Raw genomic sequence first — 16,494 nt, forward strand, 5'->3', positions numbered from 1 at the left:
CAACAGGGGGCAGGGGGCGTTCAGAGAAAGAGACGCAGAGACAAAGAGAGATCCACAGGGGGAAGATACAGAGAGACAACAACCAGAGCCCGAGGGACAGGCTCACCTAGGAGTGACTTCTCGAGGCCTCCCAAAGACTCTGGCCTCACCTCAACTTCCCTGGAAGACTGCTGGCCCCTCAGGGCATGACCCTCCCAAAAAAGCAGGAGCAGTGAGGGAGGACTTCCTGGAGGCGGCAGCTGGACACCAGAGGAATAAGGGGCAGTGTGAGCAAACTTGGGGTTGGGGAGCCAATAGAGGCTCTCAAGAAGCAGACTGGGGAGCAGTGCAAACGACCTTGGCTAGACAAGGGGGTGAGCAGCTGACCCCGACAGAGACAGCTCTTCTGCACCCTGCTGGTGGGCAGGGACCCAGGCTCAGGGCAGCAGGGAAGGTCAGCGGGCTGAGGGGTGGATGGCCCCAAGAGCCAATGGCTCCCAGGTGGGCAGCAGGCTGGCCCCTCCCACGGTGGACAAGGATACAAAGTGGGCTCAAGAGAGTGAGAAATCCGGCCCTACGTGGACCTACTTCTCTACCTGGACCACGTTTAGCTCTGGGGAGAAGGCTCAGGCCACACCTGGGCCCAGCCGGCCAGTGGCGCATGGCTGCCACCTGGTGGCGGCTCCTCCTAATGACATGGCTGTCGTGTCTGGTCGGTGGCCTGAGGGAGACCCCAGGCTCCCGGCACCACTAGCCAGCCCCCTCCCCTCCAAACCTACAGGTGACGGGGGAGGACTCTGCCCAGAAACAGCAACTTACAGGGAAAACAAGGACCCCAGAAGAACCCATCGAGCCCCTCGCAGGGGATGGGGGTTCCCATGTCCCCACGCAGCTCAGATACCCACGATGGCAGTTCAAGTGCTCCAATGCAGGTCCAGCGCCAGGGGATGGGACTCGGGTGCCCAGATGGAGGTCAGGTACCCAGGGTGGGGGTCCCGTGTCCAGGATGGGGGCTCAGGTACCAGGATGGAAGTCAGGTACCCGGGGTGGGGGTCCTGTGTCCAGGATGGGGGCTCAGGTGCCAGGATGGAGATCAGGGGCCTGGGATGGGGGCTCAGGTGTCCCATGAGGCCTCAGGTGCTCTGATGCCCAGGATGGGGGCTCAGGTTCACTAATGATTCCACATGAGGTTCACGGGGGAGAACATGGTGGGCACAGGGGTCCTCAGGCTGCAGGAAGCTCCAGCTCCCCTACACTACATCCTTAGGGCTCCTTGAGAAACGCCCCCAAAGGTGCTGATGGTATGAGTGTGGCAAGACAAGGATCCCAGAGGATCTGGCCCTTGAGAACCCCAGGCTGAAAACAGCACAGAGGAACGCCCTCAAGCAAGGACTTCGACGGATGAATGAGTTCTGTCTCGACCCAGAAACAATGACCAGCAGAGCTTCTCCAGGCAGGTGTGGGCAGGTCTCCCCCACCTCTCCGTCTAGCTCGTAGGATCCCCCACTGGACTGTCTGGACACTTGGGGGCAAGGCCGAAGAAGCCAGCTTGGTCACAGGTGGGAGAAGTCAGGCCAGGATGGAGCCCCGCTCTGCTGCCCCCCCGCCCCAAGGACGTGAGCCAAGACGCCGGGTCTGGCCCAGTGGGGAGCTGGGGGCCAACTCGAGAGCCACTGGTGCCTTTATTGTCCCCAGCCCAGGGGGAAGGTGCTCCCAGACCGGCCCCTCAGCTCAGGGCAGCTGCAGCCCCCGGGGGAGGGTGAGCAGCCCGAGTCACGGTCCAGCGAGGGGCCTCAGTCCTGGGAGGCCTGCCAGGGCCTCTCTGGCTTCTGCCTGGCATCCTGGGTGTCCCGTCCAACTGGGGACTGAAGCGGCTTCGGGCAGGCTGGGCAGGCCCCACACGAGCTCTCAGGGTGCAGCAAAGCCGGCAGGAGAATCACGGGGTGCGCCAGGCACCGGGCACAGGCCCTGTGTCTGTTCTTCCCCCAGGACGGCTGAAAACGCCACCTCCTCGCCCTGAGCATCTGGAAGATGAGGGACAGGTGTGAGAGGCGTGGACTGAGGGGCCCGCCCGCTCCCCTGCCCCTGCGTGTGCCTGAGGCTCCCCCTCCTAAAGGGCAGCAGTAGCTCTAACCTGCGCAGCCCGGGCCCCAGGTCCACCTCCCTCAGCTGGCGCAGAGAAAGGGGATCCCCCCCGCCAATAGAGGTGGGGAGCCAGAGGAGTTCCCAAATCACACCGGCACCTCCCTCGGGTAGCTCGGGAAGTCAGAACCATACCCTGGTCTCGCCGCCTCCTGCCGGCACCCCCCCAATACGCTGGAGCTGAACAGGCCGTCCCTGTCTGCTCCCCCTTTGCCAGCTCTGCTCCCTGCAGCCCTGTGCCTGAGGTGCTCTTCCGGGGCCCCCTCAGCAGCACCCAGCAACTAATTCTCCATCTCTGACATCGATCTTGCCTTCACCGTTGGGCCCAGACTCAAGCGCTGTGGCCCACTCCCATCTTAAAAAAATAGCAAACTGAGGCCTGGGCGCGTGAGGGGGAGCGCCTTGCCCAAGGCCACACAGCTAGTGACTGCCAAGCCAGTGCTCCAGGCCCGATCGCGCCGTGCCCTGTGATGACCAACTACCTCATGGGTTGGGAGTCTTCCCGCCTCTCCAGCCCTGCCCCCCACAGCTCCCCCGAGGCGGAGCCCCCTGCAGGGGGGGGGGGGGTAGGGCTGCGCTACCATCTCAGATTCCTGGTCTCAAAGACTGTCTCCTCGTCGCTGTCCAGCGAGGCCATCTCCGTGGGGTCCTCGCTGTTGGCCAGGAGGCCGTACCTCCTCCGCTGCCGCTTCTTCAACCTGGAAGCAGGCCCAGGCGCTCAGGGCCGTCTCAGCCGGTCCTGCTCCCCCTGCCCCCCCCAGTCCCGGCACTCAGCCTCCTCTGCCCGACCCCCAACCCTTGTTGCGAAGCTCCCTGGTCTAAGAGCGCGTTTCTTTGGCGTCATAACGGTCACAACAATTTGTTGCTCTCTTCTCATTAACAGGAAGCAAATACCCCGGGCGGAGACCCCCGGGCCAGGAACCCTCGAGAGAGTGCTTTATTCTGCTTTACTGATAACAACGTGGCGTCTCAGAAACGCGGTGAGGGTCTGCCAGCGACATCGAATGGAGGACTGTCTCACAGAAGCCCCCCGCCCCGCCCCCAGTAGGAAGAGAAGAGGCTCCCTCTGCGGCGGCTGCAGCAGCAGACTCGTAAGAGAGAAAAGAGCTGGGCACCCACAGGAGCGTCAGTGAAGGACAGAAGGGCCCCTGGACAGCGTCTGCACGTGGGCAGCTGTGCCACAAAGGCGTCACACCTCTGGCCAGCCCCAGAGAGGATGCCAACGCGGAGGTCAGGGGCCTGCGCAGGGCGCCACGGCGGCCTGACCCGGGCAGGGCGTGCAGGCCGCGGAAAGGAAGAAGTTCTCACTCTTAGGGGAGCACGGGAGACCACGGAGACCCATCTTGGCCAGCGCTGGGGCGGGCTCCAGCCTGGCCCCCAACTCCGCTCCCCTCCCCGGCTGCGGAGACTAATCAAAGCGGAGGAGGCTGACGGCGCGGTCGAGACCCCGCTGGGGTCGGCGGGGGCCGCGCTCACCGCCGCCGGGCAGGAGAAGTGGCGCAACACAGACCAATAATCCTGTGGGGGGGGTGGGTACAGCAGCCAGCGACACAAGCGGGCAGCACCACCCGCAGCGGCCCCGTCTGCAAAACCCGTACCTGCGCCGCGGCCTCATAAACCAGCGGGGGCGTCACGTGACCACCCACACAGCCACGTAACGACCACGCGCCGCTCGCCCCCGCCCGCTCCGGGGGGGCGGGGCTCTCGCGCCCCAGCACGTGAGGCGCGAGGCGCGCGTTGATTGGCCGCGCCAGGGCGGCGGCGGCGGCGGCGGCGTGCGCCCGACGCACCTGAACGCCCGGATGAGGAAGTAGAGCGCGGCCAGGCCGCAGAGGCCCGTGAGCACGTACAAGGAGCGCAACAGCGGCGAGCCCGAGGCGGCCGGCGGCTGCGGGTGCGTGCCGTTGTGCGGCGCGCCCGGCTGGCTCCCGTTCCTCGCGGCGGGCGGCGACGAGAGCGTGGTCTGCGCGGGGCGCGAAGACGTGGTCTCCTGGCCTCCGCACAGCAGCGCTGGCAGCAACAGCAGTAGCAGCAGGAGCGGCGGCGGCAGCTCACGCGGCCCCATGGCCAGGCGGAAGCGGAGGCTGCGCCCGCCCCGCCTGTCACTCACTGGCGCGGGGGCGGTGCTGGCCAATGGGACACGGGGGCGGGGCCTGCTGTCCGGAAACGCTCGGTCCCGCCCCCGGCCACTTCCCACCGTGCTCCGCGCCGCCCGGCTGCACCGTTTCCCCGCCCGGAGCGCGAAGGCCCCTGCTAGGCGGACGGCGGGCCGCAGGGTCCCCGCCCCGGGGCGCACAGCGGAGGCGAGGCCCGGCCACGCAGGACGGCTCGGCGCCGCACCCCAGGCCTCCCTCCCGTCCGGGCCCGGAAATGCTGTTCTTGCTCCGTGCTTCCTGCAGTCGGTCGGAAATTGTCCTCCCAGCCCCTGTGCACCCCGGGGGCCGGTGGGACCAGCAAAGTGTCCCTGCTGTGGCCTGGGCCGTCCCCGAGAGGCGGCCCCCGTGTCCCGTGGGCCAGAGAATTTGGCATTCGCCGAGCCAGGACCCAGCAGACCTAACCGGTGGAAAAAGTTGGCCACGTCGCCGTCCTGACCAAGCTTAGCGACTGGGTCCTGTACGCCCTACCACCGTCTGCCCCACCCCGTGGCAGTCGAAGTGACCTGCCCAGGGCCCAAGGCAGCACAACCAGGGCTCAACTCCAACGCTCTGCACCCCAAGACGGGGAAGCGAACTCAGCCTGCAGGGCGGCACAGAGGAAGATGCCCAGGGGTCACTCTGCCGAGACCTCGGCCAGGGCCCTGGGAGACGATGCCCACCTCAGATGAGGGGCCCAGAGACCTCCTCCTCCTCTCAGGCTATGTCCCTCGGACCCCAAGACAAGTGGCCGAAAGGACAATGAAATGACCCGCTGGTCAATGGTTTGGGTCCAGCTCATGCCAGGAACAAAGGTCCAAAAGGGCTTTCCCTAGTGGACGTCCCCCACCTCGTCCCACGCAGCTTCCCCGAGGATCAGGGGCCCACCCTCACAGCCACACCCCAAACCAGAGTCGGATTTCTGGGTAGACACACCAGTCCTTTATTCCAATCCGACTTCCACGTCCTGTCACGCTGTTGTGGGTGAGGACTGGCCACCGTGCAGCCACCACATAGCCATCCTCCTGGAGCGACTAGAAGCCCCACGCCCCAGCCTCGTCACGAAGCACCTGCTGGAAAGACCAGGCAATGAGGGAAACAGAGCTGGCTCCACCTGGAGGCACAAACAACACTGCCCCCCGCTGGGGCCCACTGGGCAGGAGACCAGGAGAGAACCCACCGGAAGGGCCCGGCACTGCCAGGGCCCAGGAGAGAACCCACCAGAAGGGCCGGGCACTGCCAGGGCCAAAGGGCCGCACATCACCCACCGGGTAAAGCACTTACAGGTGACAGGCCTCGAGGGCAGGTGGCTGCGTCTCTGACTCTTGCTCCCAGGTGAAGTCCCTCCTGGGACGCTGACCCCAGGTCATCGCTGCCTTCAGGCCACCCTTCCAAGTCACACTGGCTTCCCTTCAACCTGCCAAAGCAAAGGAGCATTACCCTGCCATCCTGGCCTCGCTGGCAGCTGCCCCTCCCCGCCTCCCCCGAAACCATCCACAGCTCCTGGGAGGGCCTCCTAGTCCTCGGGGCTGTCCCAGCCGGCGTGCCCAGGGCGGCCTGTGCCTCTGTCCACCCGTAAGCAGAGCCACTTCCCAGTGGGGATGGAGCTGCTTAGTGCGGCGTGGGCTCTGGGCAAAAACACACGGTGGCAACAGACATGAGAAAGCTGTAAGGAGCATGACTGGGGGAGCTCGGAAAAGACTGTCAACTCAGGAACAAAAAGCCAAAAGGCAGGGCATTCAGGGTCTCCAATCCTGCTTACGGATCGAACCTACTCGTGAGATGGGACTGCCCGGGCCGCTCCCCTGGCCGCAGGCGGGAAGGGCAAATGGCCAGGGTCTGACTTTACTTCTAACTTGATTGAAAAAAAAAAAATACAAAAGCAAAAAACAGTCAAAGGAACTCTCCCCGGGTACATTACTTTCAAACGAGCTCTCGACAAGAGGGGGATGCGGACACGAGCAAAGGGCGTTACCTCAATTACAGGGCTATTTCCACAAAGAGCTAGCCAAGGGAGCGGCTCGCGTCTCAGAGGCTCTGTTGGGCGCACAACACTTCTGTCCTCCGAGGCTGCAGCTTCCACAGGCTAGCAGAGAACGCTCAGAACTTGTGAAGCAACAGCAGAACTAGCTACTGATAGATCAGTCTGGGGTCGCCCAGGGACTCGGCTGCCATCCGTTCTGGCCTGCCTCTAGACTAAGGTGGTCCCGTCCGGGTCGGCGTCAGGTGCCCGTGTGTCCACCGTCTCGGCTAAGCTGCCCGCCCCGTCGAGCCCTCTGGCTTCCTCCACCAGAAGCCTCCCGGGGCTGTCCTGTGGTCCGAGCTGCCCATCCCGTCACCCGCCTGCTCATCTAATGGGGACCCGTGGCAGTCAGCTGTCACCAGGGGCCCAGCCAGCGTCACCTGACTCTGCCTTCCTCGTCTAGCTCTCCGCGGGCCCCGGCAGGGCCTGCAGACCTACTTCTCAAGCTGCCCTCTCTGCCCAGGGCGGACTGCGCGAGCCCGCAGCAGGGAGCGTGCTGTGCAATGAAAGGGCAGTTGTCAGAGCAAGGTTCGTTTCACACGGTCTTTTAATCGGCTTCGTAAAGCCAAAGAAAACTGCGTACAAGGATTCCTTACCCACTTCAAATACAACAGCAATGGCATATGCATACGTCTTCCAGTAAAAAAGGACAATATAAATAAACAGTTTCCAGAACCTCTCCGAGGACATCTGCCCATTTACTGTGGGTCACACAGCACGCACGGGCCGTCCAGGCCGGACCTGGGGCAGTGGGGCGCCTCTGCTGCTGCCCCGGGTGGTCCTACCACGCTACCCTCAGAAACGGGACACGGAGGTGGAAAAAGCCCCAGCTCCCTCAGCTTCCGAATGAGAAGGGATTCAGAATCCGTTCGATCTCAAAGAGAAACGAATCGGGGCCCTCAAGTTCACAGGACCAAGCCCACTGAAAAAAGGAACCAAAAAGGCAACACAGCCTAAAGTAAAACAAACCCACATGACCCCCGATGATCTTCTAAACACTCATGGCTCACGGTAAAGGGAAAAAAACAAAATCTGAAGTGCTCTCCAAAACGTTTTTAAAAGCCTTGGAAAGGGACAGCGCTTCCTTAGAATGAAAAATCTAGTGAGGGGGCCATGGGGGTCTGCAGCAGTCAGGCTGTTTGACAAGATGAGAACCGAGAGAACTACAAAAGTGGGGTGCAGGGAGATGTGGTCACTACACATTAACGGTTCAGCGAAGCTCCCAAAATCTTTAAATATACAGCCAATGGAAGGACGATCTCGAGCAGCAAGGATTTTTACTCGTTGTGTGTAGCTGAGAACAAGAAGCAGGCACAGTGTAAAGGCACCGAGGCGCGAGACCAGAGGCAGCATTCCACTCCCGGGGCCAGACCTGGAGGACTCGCAGGGCCGGAGCCACCAACCCCCCACGGGGGCAGGGCGGGCCACACATGCACTGAGGCTGCCCGCTCGGTGCGCCCCTCGCTCTCCCTCTCCTGCTCGCTCATCTGGTTGTGTCCTATGTTCGGTGGCGACATAGCTGCTGGCCCAGACACCCGAGAGGGCAGACTCGGCCCTTACGGGCACGCGCAGCGACGAGGTCTGAGCGTCACTCGCGCAGGCCCAGGCTGGCTGAGCTCCCGCCGCAGGCCCCGGGAGCGCCACTTACCGTAGCTGTCGTAGCTGTCCCTGTAGGACCCGCCCGAGCTCCGCTCGCCGTAGCCGCCGCCCTGACTCCGGCTGCGGAGGACACAGGTGGGCGCTGAGTGCACCCGTCCGCCCCCGGGCCCCGCGCCCCAGGCCCGCGGCCTCACCTGCCATAGTAGTCTCTGGAGCCCCCGTAGCCCCCACTCCTGGACTCGAACCGGCCGCCCCCGTAGCCCCGGTCCCCACCTCCTGCAGACAAGGACCAAAGTGAGCGCCAGCTCCTGCCAGCGGTGCCCACCGCGCCCCCAGGCGCGCGCTCACCTCTGGAGAAGCCGCGACCCCGGCCGCGGCCCCCGCGGAAGAAGCCCCGGCCGCCGGCAGAGCCGCCGCGGTAGCCACGGGACCGGCTGTCGGAGGACTTGCCGGCCTGGTCCACTCGGATCTGCCGCCCGTCCACAGACTGCGGACCAGAGGAGCAGGGTCAGCCTCTGCGCCCCCCTGTCGGGGGGGGGGGGGGGGGGGGGCTCCCGCCCTGCGACCCCGGACCCCCGGGCCGCCCCTCACCTTCCCGTTCATGGCCATCATGGCGTCCTTAGCGTCGTCGATGTTCTCAAAGGTGACAAACCCGAAGCCCCGCGACCGCTGTGTCTCCCTGTCCTTGACGACCACCACTGCGCCAGGAGAGAGCCTGAGATGGAGCGCGCCCCCCCCGGGGCAGCCCGCCCACCCACCCACCCGCCCGCCCGCCGGGCCGGCCTCACCTTCCGAGATCTGCCCGTACTTGGAGAAGACCTGCTCCAGCGACTGCTCGTTCGTGTCGAAACTCAGCCCCCCGACGAAGAGCTTGCCCTCGTCCGACGCCATGGCGGCCTGCGGCGGACACGCGGCGCGCTCGCTGACCCTCCGGAGTACTGGACCCCCGCGCGTGCTCGCGGGGGCACTGACGACCACCCCCCTACCCGGAACCGTGCCCACCCCGCGCCTGGCGCTGGATTCAAACGAGTTAGAGACTCCTCGGATCACTCGGGGTCCCTCGCTCCTTTCCTGGGCTGGGCCCAGCCCCGCCCCCCGAGACTGGGGCCACACCGCGGCGCTGCCCAGACGGAGGCCCCCAAATCTTCGCCCAGGGGGGTGCTCGGGACTGTACACTGAAAGCAGGCACCGGCCTCCGCGGCCACCGGCTGACGGCGCCTCGGGCCTCGCCCCCACAAAGAGGGGGCCTCACTCACAACCGGGATCGGGGAGCAGGGGGGGGAGAGAGTGCTTGGACCACTGTAGGGGGCTGGGGCTGGGGGCGGCTGCTGACTTGGGCCGACCCTCCACAGGCGGGGGGAACCTCCGCCCAACCGATCCGGGAACGCAGGCCAGGGGGCGGCCCGGTGCCGCGGACTCGGGCCCCAACTTGGGACGGCTCCAGCGGGACACCGGGGAGCAGGGCCCCGCCCCGGGCCCGCCCCCGCCGCGCGCATGCGCCCCGCGCGCGCCCTGCGCCACTCCATCCGGGCCCTCGGCGCTCCCGCCATTTCGCTGGGCGCAGCCTCGCGCTCGCGGCCGCCATTTTGCGGCGGCGCCCCGGTCACAGGCGGGTCCGGCCCGGGGAGGGGGCGCCCCCCGGCCGCGGCTCGGCCTGGTCTCCCGCTGCCCCGCGCCGCCGGCGGGCCGCACTCCACCCCGGGCCCGCCCCGGCGCCGCCCCCGCCCAGGGGCGTGCCGCCGCCGCCCCGCCTGGTCCGGCCGGCCGCAGGCCGCCCGCCGCCCCGAGCTCGCGGAGCCGGCGCCGCCAGGGCCCTCACCACCGAGCCGGGCAGGTCCCTGACGCAGGCGGGAAGACGGCGCAGCACAACGACCCGAGCCTTCTAACGCGCGAGTGAGGGGGGCAGTCTGGCGCCCGGCCTTTTGTACGACGCCGCCGGGCCCCGCCCCCCTGCGCCGCCCTGCGCGCCGCGCCGGCCAATCCCTGGCCCCGGACGCCGCGGCCGCGCCTCATATTCATGAGCTGGAGGCGGGGGGGCTTGCATCAGCCACGCCCCCTCCGCGCTCCGGCGCCGGGCACGGTGATTGGCGGGGGCGCGCACGGCCCGCAGCCCGCGGCCCGCGTGCAGGGGGCGTGGCCGGCGCCCGGCGGGGCGGGGCTGACCCACTTCCGCGTGCCCGCCCCCCGGTCTGCGGCGAGGAACAAAAGGGCCGCCGGACGCGGCTGCCAGGGGTCCGAGTCTCGTGGGAACCCCAGGTGTCGCTCGAACCCCGACCTTTGCTGTGCTCCAAGCAATCGACGACATAGCGACCTCATCCAAGTCCCCCACTCACCCGAGTCCCAGCTCTCAGACACCCCAACTTCATCTGAACTTTAACCCCAGTCATGATATACTTGCCTACATAACCGGCACTCAGGACTGCAGGACCCCAACGATCCTGAATGAATGAATGACTACACTACTTCACGCGATCGGCCGCACATCCCACCCAAACCCCATCCTGAGACACCCTCACGTATGTGGACCCCAATATTTGCCACGATCTCAATTCCTCCTGCTTCCCAACTTTGGGGCATCCTAACTTCACCCGACCCAGTTTCCCTACAAACCCCAACCCGCACTCACACCTAACTCCGACCCCAACTCTGACTTCTCCTTACCTGGAGAGGCGTCCACATCCCAACACTCACCGGGCCAGACACTTGTGCATCCTGCTCCAGACCACAGGCTGATCCCCCACCTGGGCTCCCAAACTCACTGCTTCGCCAGCCCTCCAGTCCCCACTGCACCCTAACATTCAGCACAGCCTTCGGCCTCCCCTCCCCCATGCACTCCAGCCCCCCTCCAGCACCTACTTATGCACACCCAGAACCCACTCACTACCCACGGGAGCCCCAGGGCCACTTTGCTCCTCCCCTGTGTCCTTTCCCTCTCTGGGGGGTCCCAAGACCTTTCCTATCAGGAGAACCAGCTTTAGAGAGATCCTCACCCCCACGGCTCCTCCTGGGGAGCCCCTCTTGTGGCCATCACTCGCCCCCTGCCCAGGCCTCAGCTCCTGCTGCCTTCCCCCGAGCATGGAAGAAGCTAGTGGGGACCCCTGCCTGCGCAGATCAGAGGCCCAAGCCATAGCCCTGCCCTAGAAAGTCTTCAGAAGACAGACCCTCTGCAGAAGAGGTAGGGGAACTTGAGAACAGACCCCCCCCACCCCCACTTTGTTCCTGCCCCACTGCAGGCCTCAGACTCTCCCCCACTCTCAGGTGGGTCTAAGCTGATGCAGCAGGGCATGGGAGACACTGTCTCCCGTGACAATGTCCCTAGGACTCCTCCTCGGCTCAGGGACCCCTCTCCCCCAGCAGCCGCTCATGACTCATGGCTGCCTCCTCTGCACCTCGCCCCCCCACGCCGCGGCCCCCCCTACAACTCCCCGTCAGCAGCAGCCTGCTGCTGCGTCAGCCACTCACGCAGGGTGGTTATTAAAAGGAGCAGAGAGAGACATCGGTGCTCAGCTCCCCCCTTCCGCTGGCCGCCCATGGCGGCGCCTGGGGTCAGGCGTGCCCAGTCCAGGAGCAATGCCCGCCCACCCTTTCTGATCTGCTCTCCCAGCAAAGTTAAGGCGCCGGCTCCTCGCCCCAGCCTAGCCCAGGGGGTCCCTGCAGCCGCGGCGGCCCTATCACTCTCTGCCCCCCGCCCCGCCCCCACGGTTCTGTGGTTCTGAGTCCGCCTTCTCCTGGTTTTGTGAAGTGCCCTGGTGCATTCATTCATTCATTCATCCCGCCGGCACACATTCATTAAGCGTTTACTACGGGAGCCAGTTGCTGGGTACCAGGCTCCACGTGTACCCACGACTGTCCTGGGTTCCATCATGGCGTGGCCCCATACCTGTGGATACCTGTCGCCAGGTGCGCCGGCACCGGGCCTTGTGTGGGAACTCTGTGCTTGCGTCTCAGGTGTGTTATCTGTCTTCGCACCTGTGTTTCTGCGTGTCTCTGTGACTCGGTGTGGAACCAGAGCCGTGCGTCCCCGTGGGGCGCTCTCACGGGGCTGGGACCACCTTCATTCCAGCCGAGGCCGCTGCACCGCGCTCTCCCCGCCGACACGAGGGGGCGCTGCGGCCTCGCGGTCAGCCTGGCTGGGGGCTCCGGATCCCGCCCCGCGGTGCAACCGCCGGCCGCGGGCCCCAGCGTGGGAGGGGGCCCCTGGCCTGCCCCCGCGCCTCGGCCCGAGCGCCCGGGGGTGGCGGGGGAGGAAGGGGCTCAAAATAGCTGCGGGCGGGGGCGAGGCTGCTATTCGCGGCCCGGACGCGGTGCTCGCCGCCTGCCTGGCGGGAACTGGGATTAGGCCAGGAGGTCCCCCGTGGGCGCATTCACAAATCGCCCCTCCCCAGGAGGCCGCCTGGGCGGAGGGGGCGCCCGCCTCCTGGACCACCCCGCGCCGGGCGCCCCGCCCCCGCGCCGGTGTCGCCATGGAGACGGGGGTGGGGCCACCTCGCTCCCGCACCGCCCCTCAGCCCTCCCGGCAGGGCCGGGCCCTCCGGACGCCAGGTCCTCCCCCGACCCCGGCTAATGACCGGGCGGGAGGCAGTAATGAGCGTCTGGGCCTGGGCCGGGCGTGGCCAGGATGAAAGGCGCGTGTGTAGGGGGGACCCCGGGGCCGCGTAATTACCGCCCCCTCCCGGCCGGCCAGGCGGGAGCCGGGACAGTGCACCTGGCGGCCGCCCGGCGGGGGCGGGGAAGTGGGACCGCCCTGCAGAGACCCCAGCCCGCCCGCCTCGCCCAAATCCGCGGGGCCCAGAGCCAGAGTGAGGGGAGCGGAGACTGGATGTGCGTGCGTGCGCGTTGCCAGGTGTGGTGCACATGTGTGCCCCTCGGCAGGGGACTCGTCGGGGTACAGAGATGGAGAAACAGGGATTCCTGGGGACAGGTGCTTGTGTGGACACGAAAATGGGGCTGTGCGCATGTGCGCACGGGTGTGGAAGTGTGGGCCTGGAACTCGCACGTATCTGTGTGTGTGCGCAAACTGGTGCCGAGGTGTGTGCGTGCATGCGCACACATGGGAACATGTTTGCACGGTGCCCCACGTGCAAGAACACGGGGTTGTGCGTGGACCCCAAAGTGTGTGCATAATCGGGATGTGGATGTGGGAGCAGCCGGGGACAGGGCTGGGTGTGCGTGACTCCGGTGGGCCGGGATATCCAGAGCATATGTGCTCATGGCTGGTGGTGTGACTCACGCCCCTGGGGTGGCACGCAGGCATGCTGTGTCAGCAGCGGCCAGTGCCTTCGAAGGCGGTGGGGAGCTACAGGAGGCCAGAAGCCAGAGGAGGAAGAGTTCAACTACCCCTCCCAGTTCACACCTGCACCAGGAGGTGGGGACTTCTGAGGTCTCTAGGAGGCCCCAGGTGGCTGCCAGCTGTGAACACAGGAGATTCAGCTGCCTGTCCACAGAGGAGCGAGATGAGGCTGCACCCTGGCTTCAGTGTCCCTCCTGTTCCTGGGAGGAGGTCTCCACGGTGGGGGAGGACATGCAGATGCAGTGCAGGGGGCACCTGGCAGCGCTCCCTGTGACTCACAGCCCAGGAAGGCGGAGGCTGCCACTCTTTTGCTCCTGCCTAGGCCCCCCCATCCCAGGAGTGCCAAGGCCGGGCCATGAATGGGCCGTGCTGGTGACCACAGTCCCTGCCAACTGCACGCACACTCGACCGGCCGTGGAGTGGGACACGGAGACACATGGAGACACACACGTCGTGTGCTCAAGGCCCACCTGTGGCCAGGCAGAAGGCCTGTGGGAGCCACGTGCCTGCCCCTCGGGTCACACGTGTGTTTGCTCTTTCCTACTCATGATGCTCCAGAGAGACCCAGATGGTGACCCCTTGGACTGAGGGAAACTGAGGCACGGGTGAGCACACAACAAGAACAAGCATTCATGCATATGACACCTACCAGGTGTCTGAAATGCCAGAGCTTGCACATGCACAGAGGCCCCTGCAGGTTCATGAAAACCCCAAGGCTTGCCTTGAGGAGGCTGGGGACATGCGACCCACTGGGTGTCTGAACCTGGGGAAGGGCTGAAGGCCACAGCCCCCACCTGCAGGGGCAGGAGAAGGTGACCCCACCCATGCCCTGTCCACTCACCCGACCTTGGCACCACACACAGGATGTCACCCACACACAGGCTCCCTGCAGGCAGAAAGGGGTGCAGAGGGACCCCTGCCTGGCGCTGTGGCATCTCCAGGGAACACAGGCGTGGCACAAATGGAGAGCGAGTGCCCCCTCTCTGGGGAAGCTGCGGGGGGGGCTCAGGGAAGACACCTCCCTATGCAGTGGGTACGTGCGCACATCCTAGCCCCCACCCCGGAGCAGGCAGATACATCCCTTGGGGGTCAGCCACGGCCCAGGTGCCCAGCTATGCAGGTAGGCAGCGCCCAGGCCCCTCTCTGGGCCTCAGTTGCCTCATCTGAGAAGTGGGCATAGCAGCGGCACTTCCTGGGGTCAGTGTGTGGGAGGGAAGGACAGCCAGTGACAGGAGAAGCTCCTGGCTCTTCATTTTTATCTTTCCTGGTGTCGCAGGACACACAGAGAATTGTGTGTGAGCATAAAGAAGGCCCCCTTCTTCATGTCCCCAACAGCCATGGAGCAGTGAGGGCGTGCACACCCCCCTGCACCTGTCACCGCTCAGATCAGCCGGGCTCCGCTCTGGGGGAGCCTGCAGCCAGGAGGACGTGATGGGCGTGTGGGCAGTGTCTGCGGCCAGAGCAACGGGGCGTGCTGGGGGAGCGTGCTGCCTCGGGTTGGCACAGCGCCTCCGAGGATGTGAGTCCGGGCTGCCGGGTGTGACTTTCAATTTTGTGGTTTTCTAATGGGAGGTCTTGGCCCGGGGTGAGAACAGGGGCGCCGTTCGTTTCAAGGGTCGCACAGTCGATTGAGGTCGTGATGGTGGCAAAGTGTGGGCTGGGGCCGGTTTGGGGTGTGTCTGCGTGGGGGTGCTGCAGAGCCAGGAGCCCAGCCTTCAGGGGGCGACTGGTATCGGCCTGCTTACTGTTGAGGGCTGTCTGCGCCTTGGTGTGTGTCTGGGGCTCTAAGGGGCCCTGTGAGGCAGTCTGGGGCTGTGTTGATTCTCCAGGCCTGCGGGCAGCGTCTGGGGTGTGGGGTGTGTGCAATGCAGTTGTAGCCAGCTGTCTCGGCCCTCAGCTCCGCCTGCCCCCGGGGGACCCCGCCCACATTCCAGAGGGGTCAGGGGGTGCCCTCCCCGGCCCCCACAGCCGGCTCTCGACCTCTGACCCCCTTGCAAGCCCACTCCCTGCGTCCTGGGCACCCAACGCAGCAGCAGCTGGCCCCAGGGAAGGGCGGGAGGCGGGGTGGAGGCTGGAATGCGCGCCGGGGTGGGGGAGGGGGCGGAAGTGGGGGAGGGGCGGGGGAGGAGCCGGCGGGACAGAGACGGACGAAAATAGAGGGAGGCGGCCAGAGAGAGATGGAGACCCAGAGCGAAATAGTGACTGGCCCGGAGACTAAGGGGACAAAAAGAAAGAGAAACAGAGAGAAGGGCACGGAGAAGAGAACTTGACAGAGGGGTAGGCAGACATGGCGGGGGACAGAGGCCCAGTGGGAGGACAGTCGCCCAGGCAGGGCCCCAGGTGACAGCGGCCCCGCCCCCACCCACGGGCTGGGCTGCTCACCTGGCCCTAGTGACACTAGAGGCTGCCTGTCCTCTGCCCTCCCAGGGCTGGGCGGCCGTGGGTGGGGCTGGAGTCAAGACTCCTGGGTTGGGCCCCAGCGCCCTTGGCCGCAGTGGCGTGGTAACTCCTGTTCCCAAGGTGCCTGGAGAGGAAGGCAGGTGGGGGCGGCTGTGCCCAGGGCACCTGCCCAGTGCTGGGGGTGCAGAAGCTGGCCAGCCAGGGCAGCGCTCACTCCCAGCTCCCCTGCTGGCTCCCGGCCAGGGGCCTGGCTCCTCCCTGCTGTCCACCCCAAGCCACCCCCTGAGCGCGGCCTTTGGCATTTCAGAAACCTGAAGTCAGCCCCAATTACCCATTTGGCCACGCCCGGGGGATTCTGACCTCAAGCAGAAAGCTGTGACCCCAGTGACCTTCTCCTGTCCGCCCACAGCTGCCTTATCACCCCAGGAGCGCGGCCCACCTGTGAGCCACCACTGGGACCCAGGCCTCCAGCCTGGGCTGCAGGCGTGTCCACAGCGCCAGCCCTGACCCTTGCCTCAGTCTCGAGCCCTCTGCCCAGGCTGGGGCTCCCCTCGTCCCCACGTGGCAAAGCCACTGCTGTTCACGCTGACTGCTGCCTTCTTTGCGTGGACAGAGGAAAACTGAGCCACAGCCAGGCCGCAGTGGACTTCCTGGTGCCCTTATCTCTCCCCCGGGTCCTCATCTCTTCTTGCCCCTGGCCCAGAGGCTGGCCAGGGGCTCATAGGGGCATCTGCAACTCTCTCTCCTCCCTCCAGGTTCCCAGCTCCCTGCAGGCCCCTGCCCACCACCTCGCTGTGAACCAGAGGGGAGATGCCTCTCTGGCCCACCTCAGGCCAGCTCCTAAGCCCAGGCAGGGCGTCCAGCCACCTCCTGGATGCTCTGGCCTCTGCTCTCTCCACCTGCTCCTCCAGGGTCCCTGCCTTCGCCTT

The 16,494-nt window shown here is 65.9% G+C and overlaps 2 protein-coding genes and 1 long non-coding RNA gene across 5 annotated transcripts; all 3 read right to left on the reverse strand.

The window, feature by feature from the left end:
• Positions 1-1,608: 1,608 nt before the first annotated feature.
• On the reverse strand, positions 1,609-4,734 carry FAM174C (family with sequence similarity 174 member C). 2 transcript variants are annotated; one of them, XM_087425897.1, is made up of 3 exons: positions 3,912-4,734; positions 2,703-2,819; positions 1,609-2,003 (listed from the first exon to the last, which is right to left on the reverse strand). In XM_087425897.1, coding segments are annotated over exons 1-3 (393 nt in total). In that variant the 5' UTR covers positions 4,187-4,734; the 3' UTR covers positions 1,609-2,002. The 2 variants fall into 2 exon arrangements, with proteins under 2 accessions (XP_087282023.1, XP_087282024.1); XM_087425898.1 differs by having other exon boundaries at positions 3,972-4,308.
• Positions 4,735-5,172: 438 nt separating this feature from the next.
• Positions 5,173-6,027, reverse strand: LOC147912216 (uncharacterized). 2 transcript variants are annotated; one of them, XR_015550248.1, is made up of 2 exons: positions 5,538-6,027; positions 5,173-5,323 (listed from the first exon to the last, which is right to left on the reverse strand). It is a non-coding gene; the product is annotated as an uncharacterized LOC147912216 (long non-coding RNA). The 2 variants fall into 2 exon arrangements; XR_015550247.1 differs by having other exon boundaries at positions 5,173-5,326.
• A 1,378-nt stretch (positions 6,028-7,405) lies between these two features.
• CIRBP (cold inducible RNA binding protein) lies at positions 7,406-9,111 on the reverse strand. Its single transcript, XM_087425894.1, is given in 7 exon segments — positions 7,406-7,610; positions 7,612-7,872; positions 7,875-7,995; positions 8,070-8,151; positions 8,224-8,362; positions 8,467-8,573; positions 8,664-9,111. Coding segments are annotated over 7 exon segments (870 nt in total). The 5' UTR covers positions 8,767-9,111; the 3' UTR covers positions 7,406-7,553.
• Positions 9,112-16,494: the final 7,383 nt, after the last annotated feature.

This window comes from Ceratotherium simum, chromosome 39, assembly GCF_057802395.1.
Source record: "Ceratotherium simum simum isolate JZ-2026a chromosome 39, ASM5780239v1, whole genome shotgun sequence".
Classification (NCBI taxonomy): Eukaryota; Metazoa; Chordata; class Mammalia; order Perissodactyla; family Rhinocerotidae; genus Ceratotherium; species Ceratotherium simum.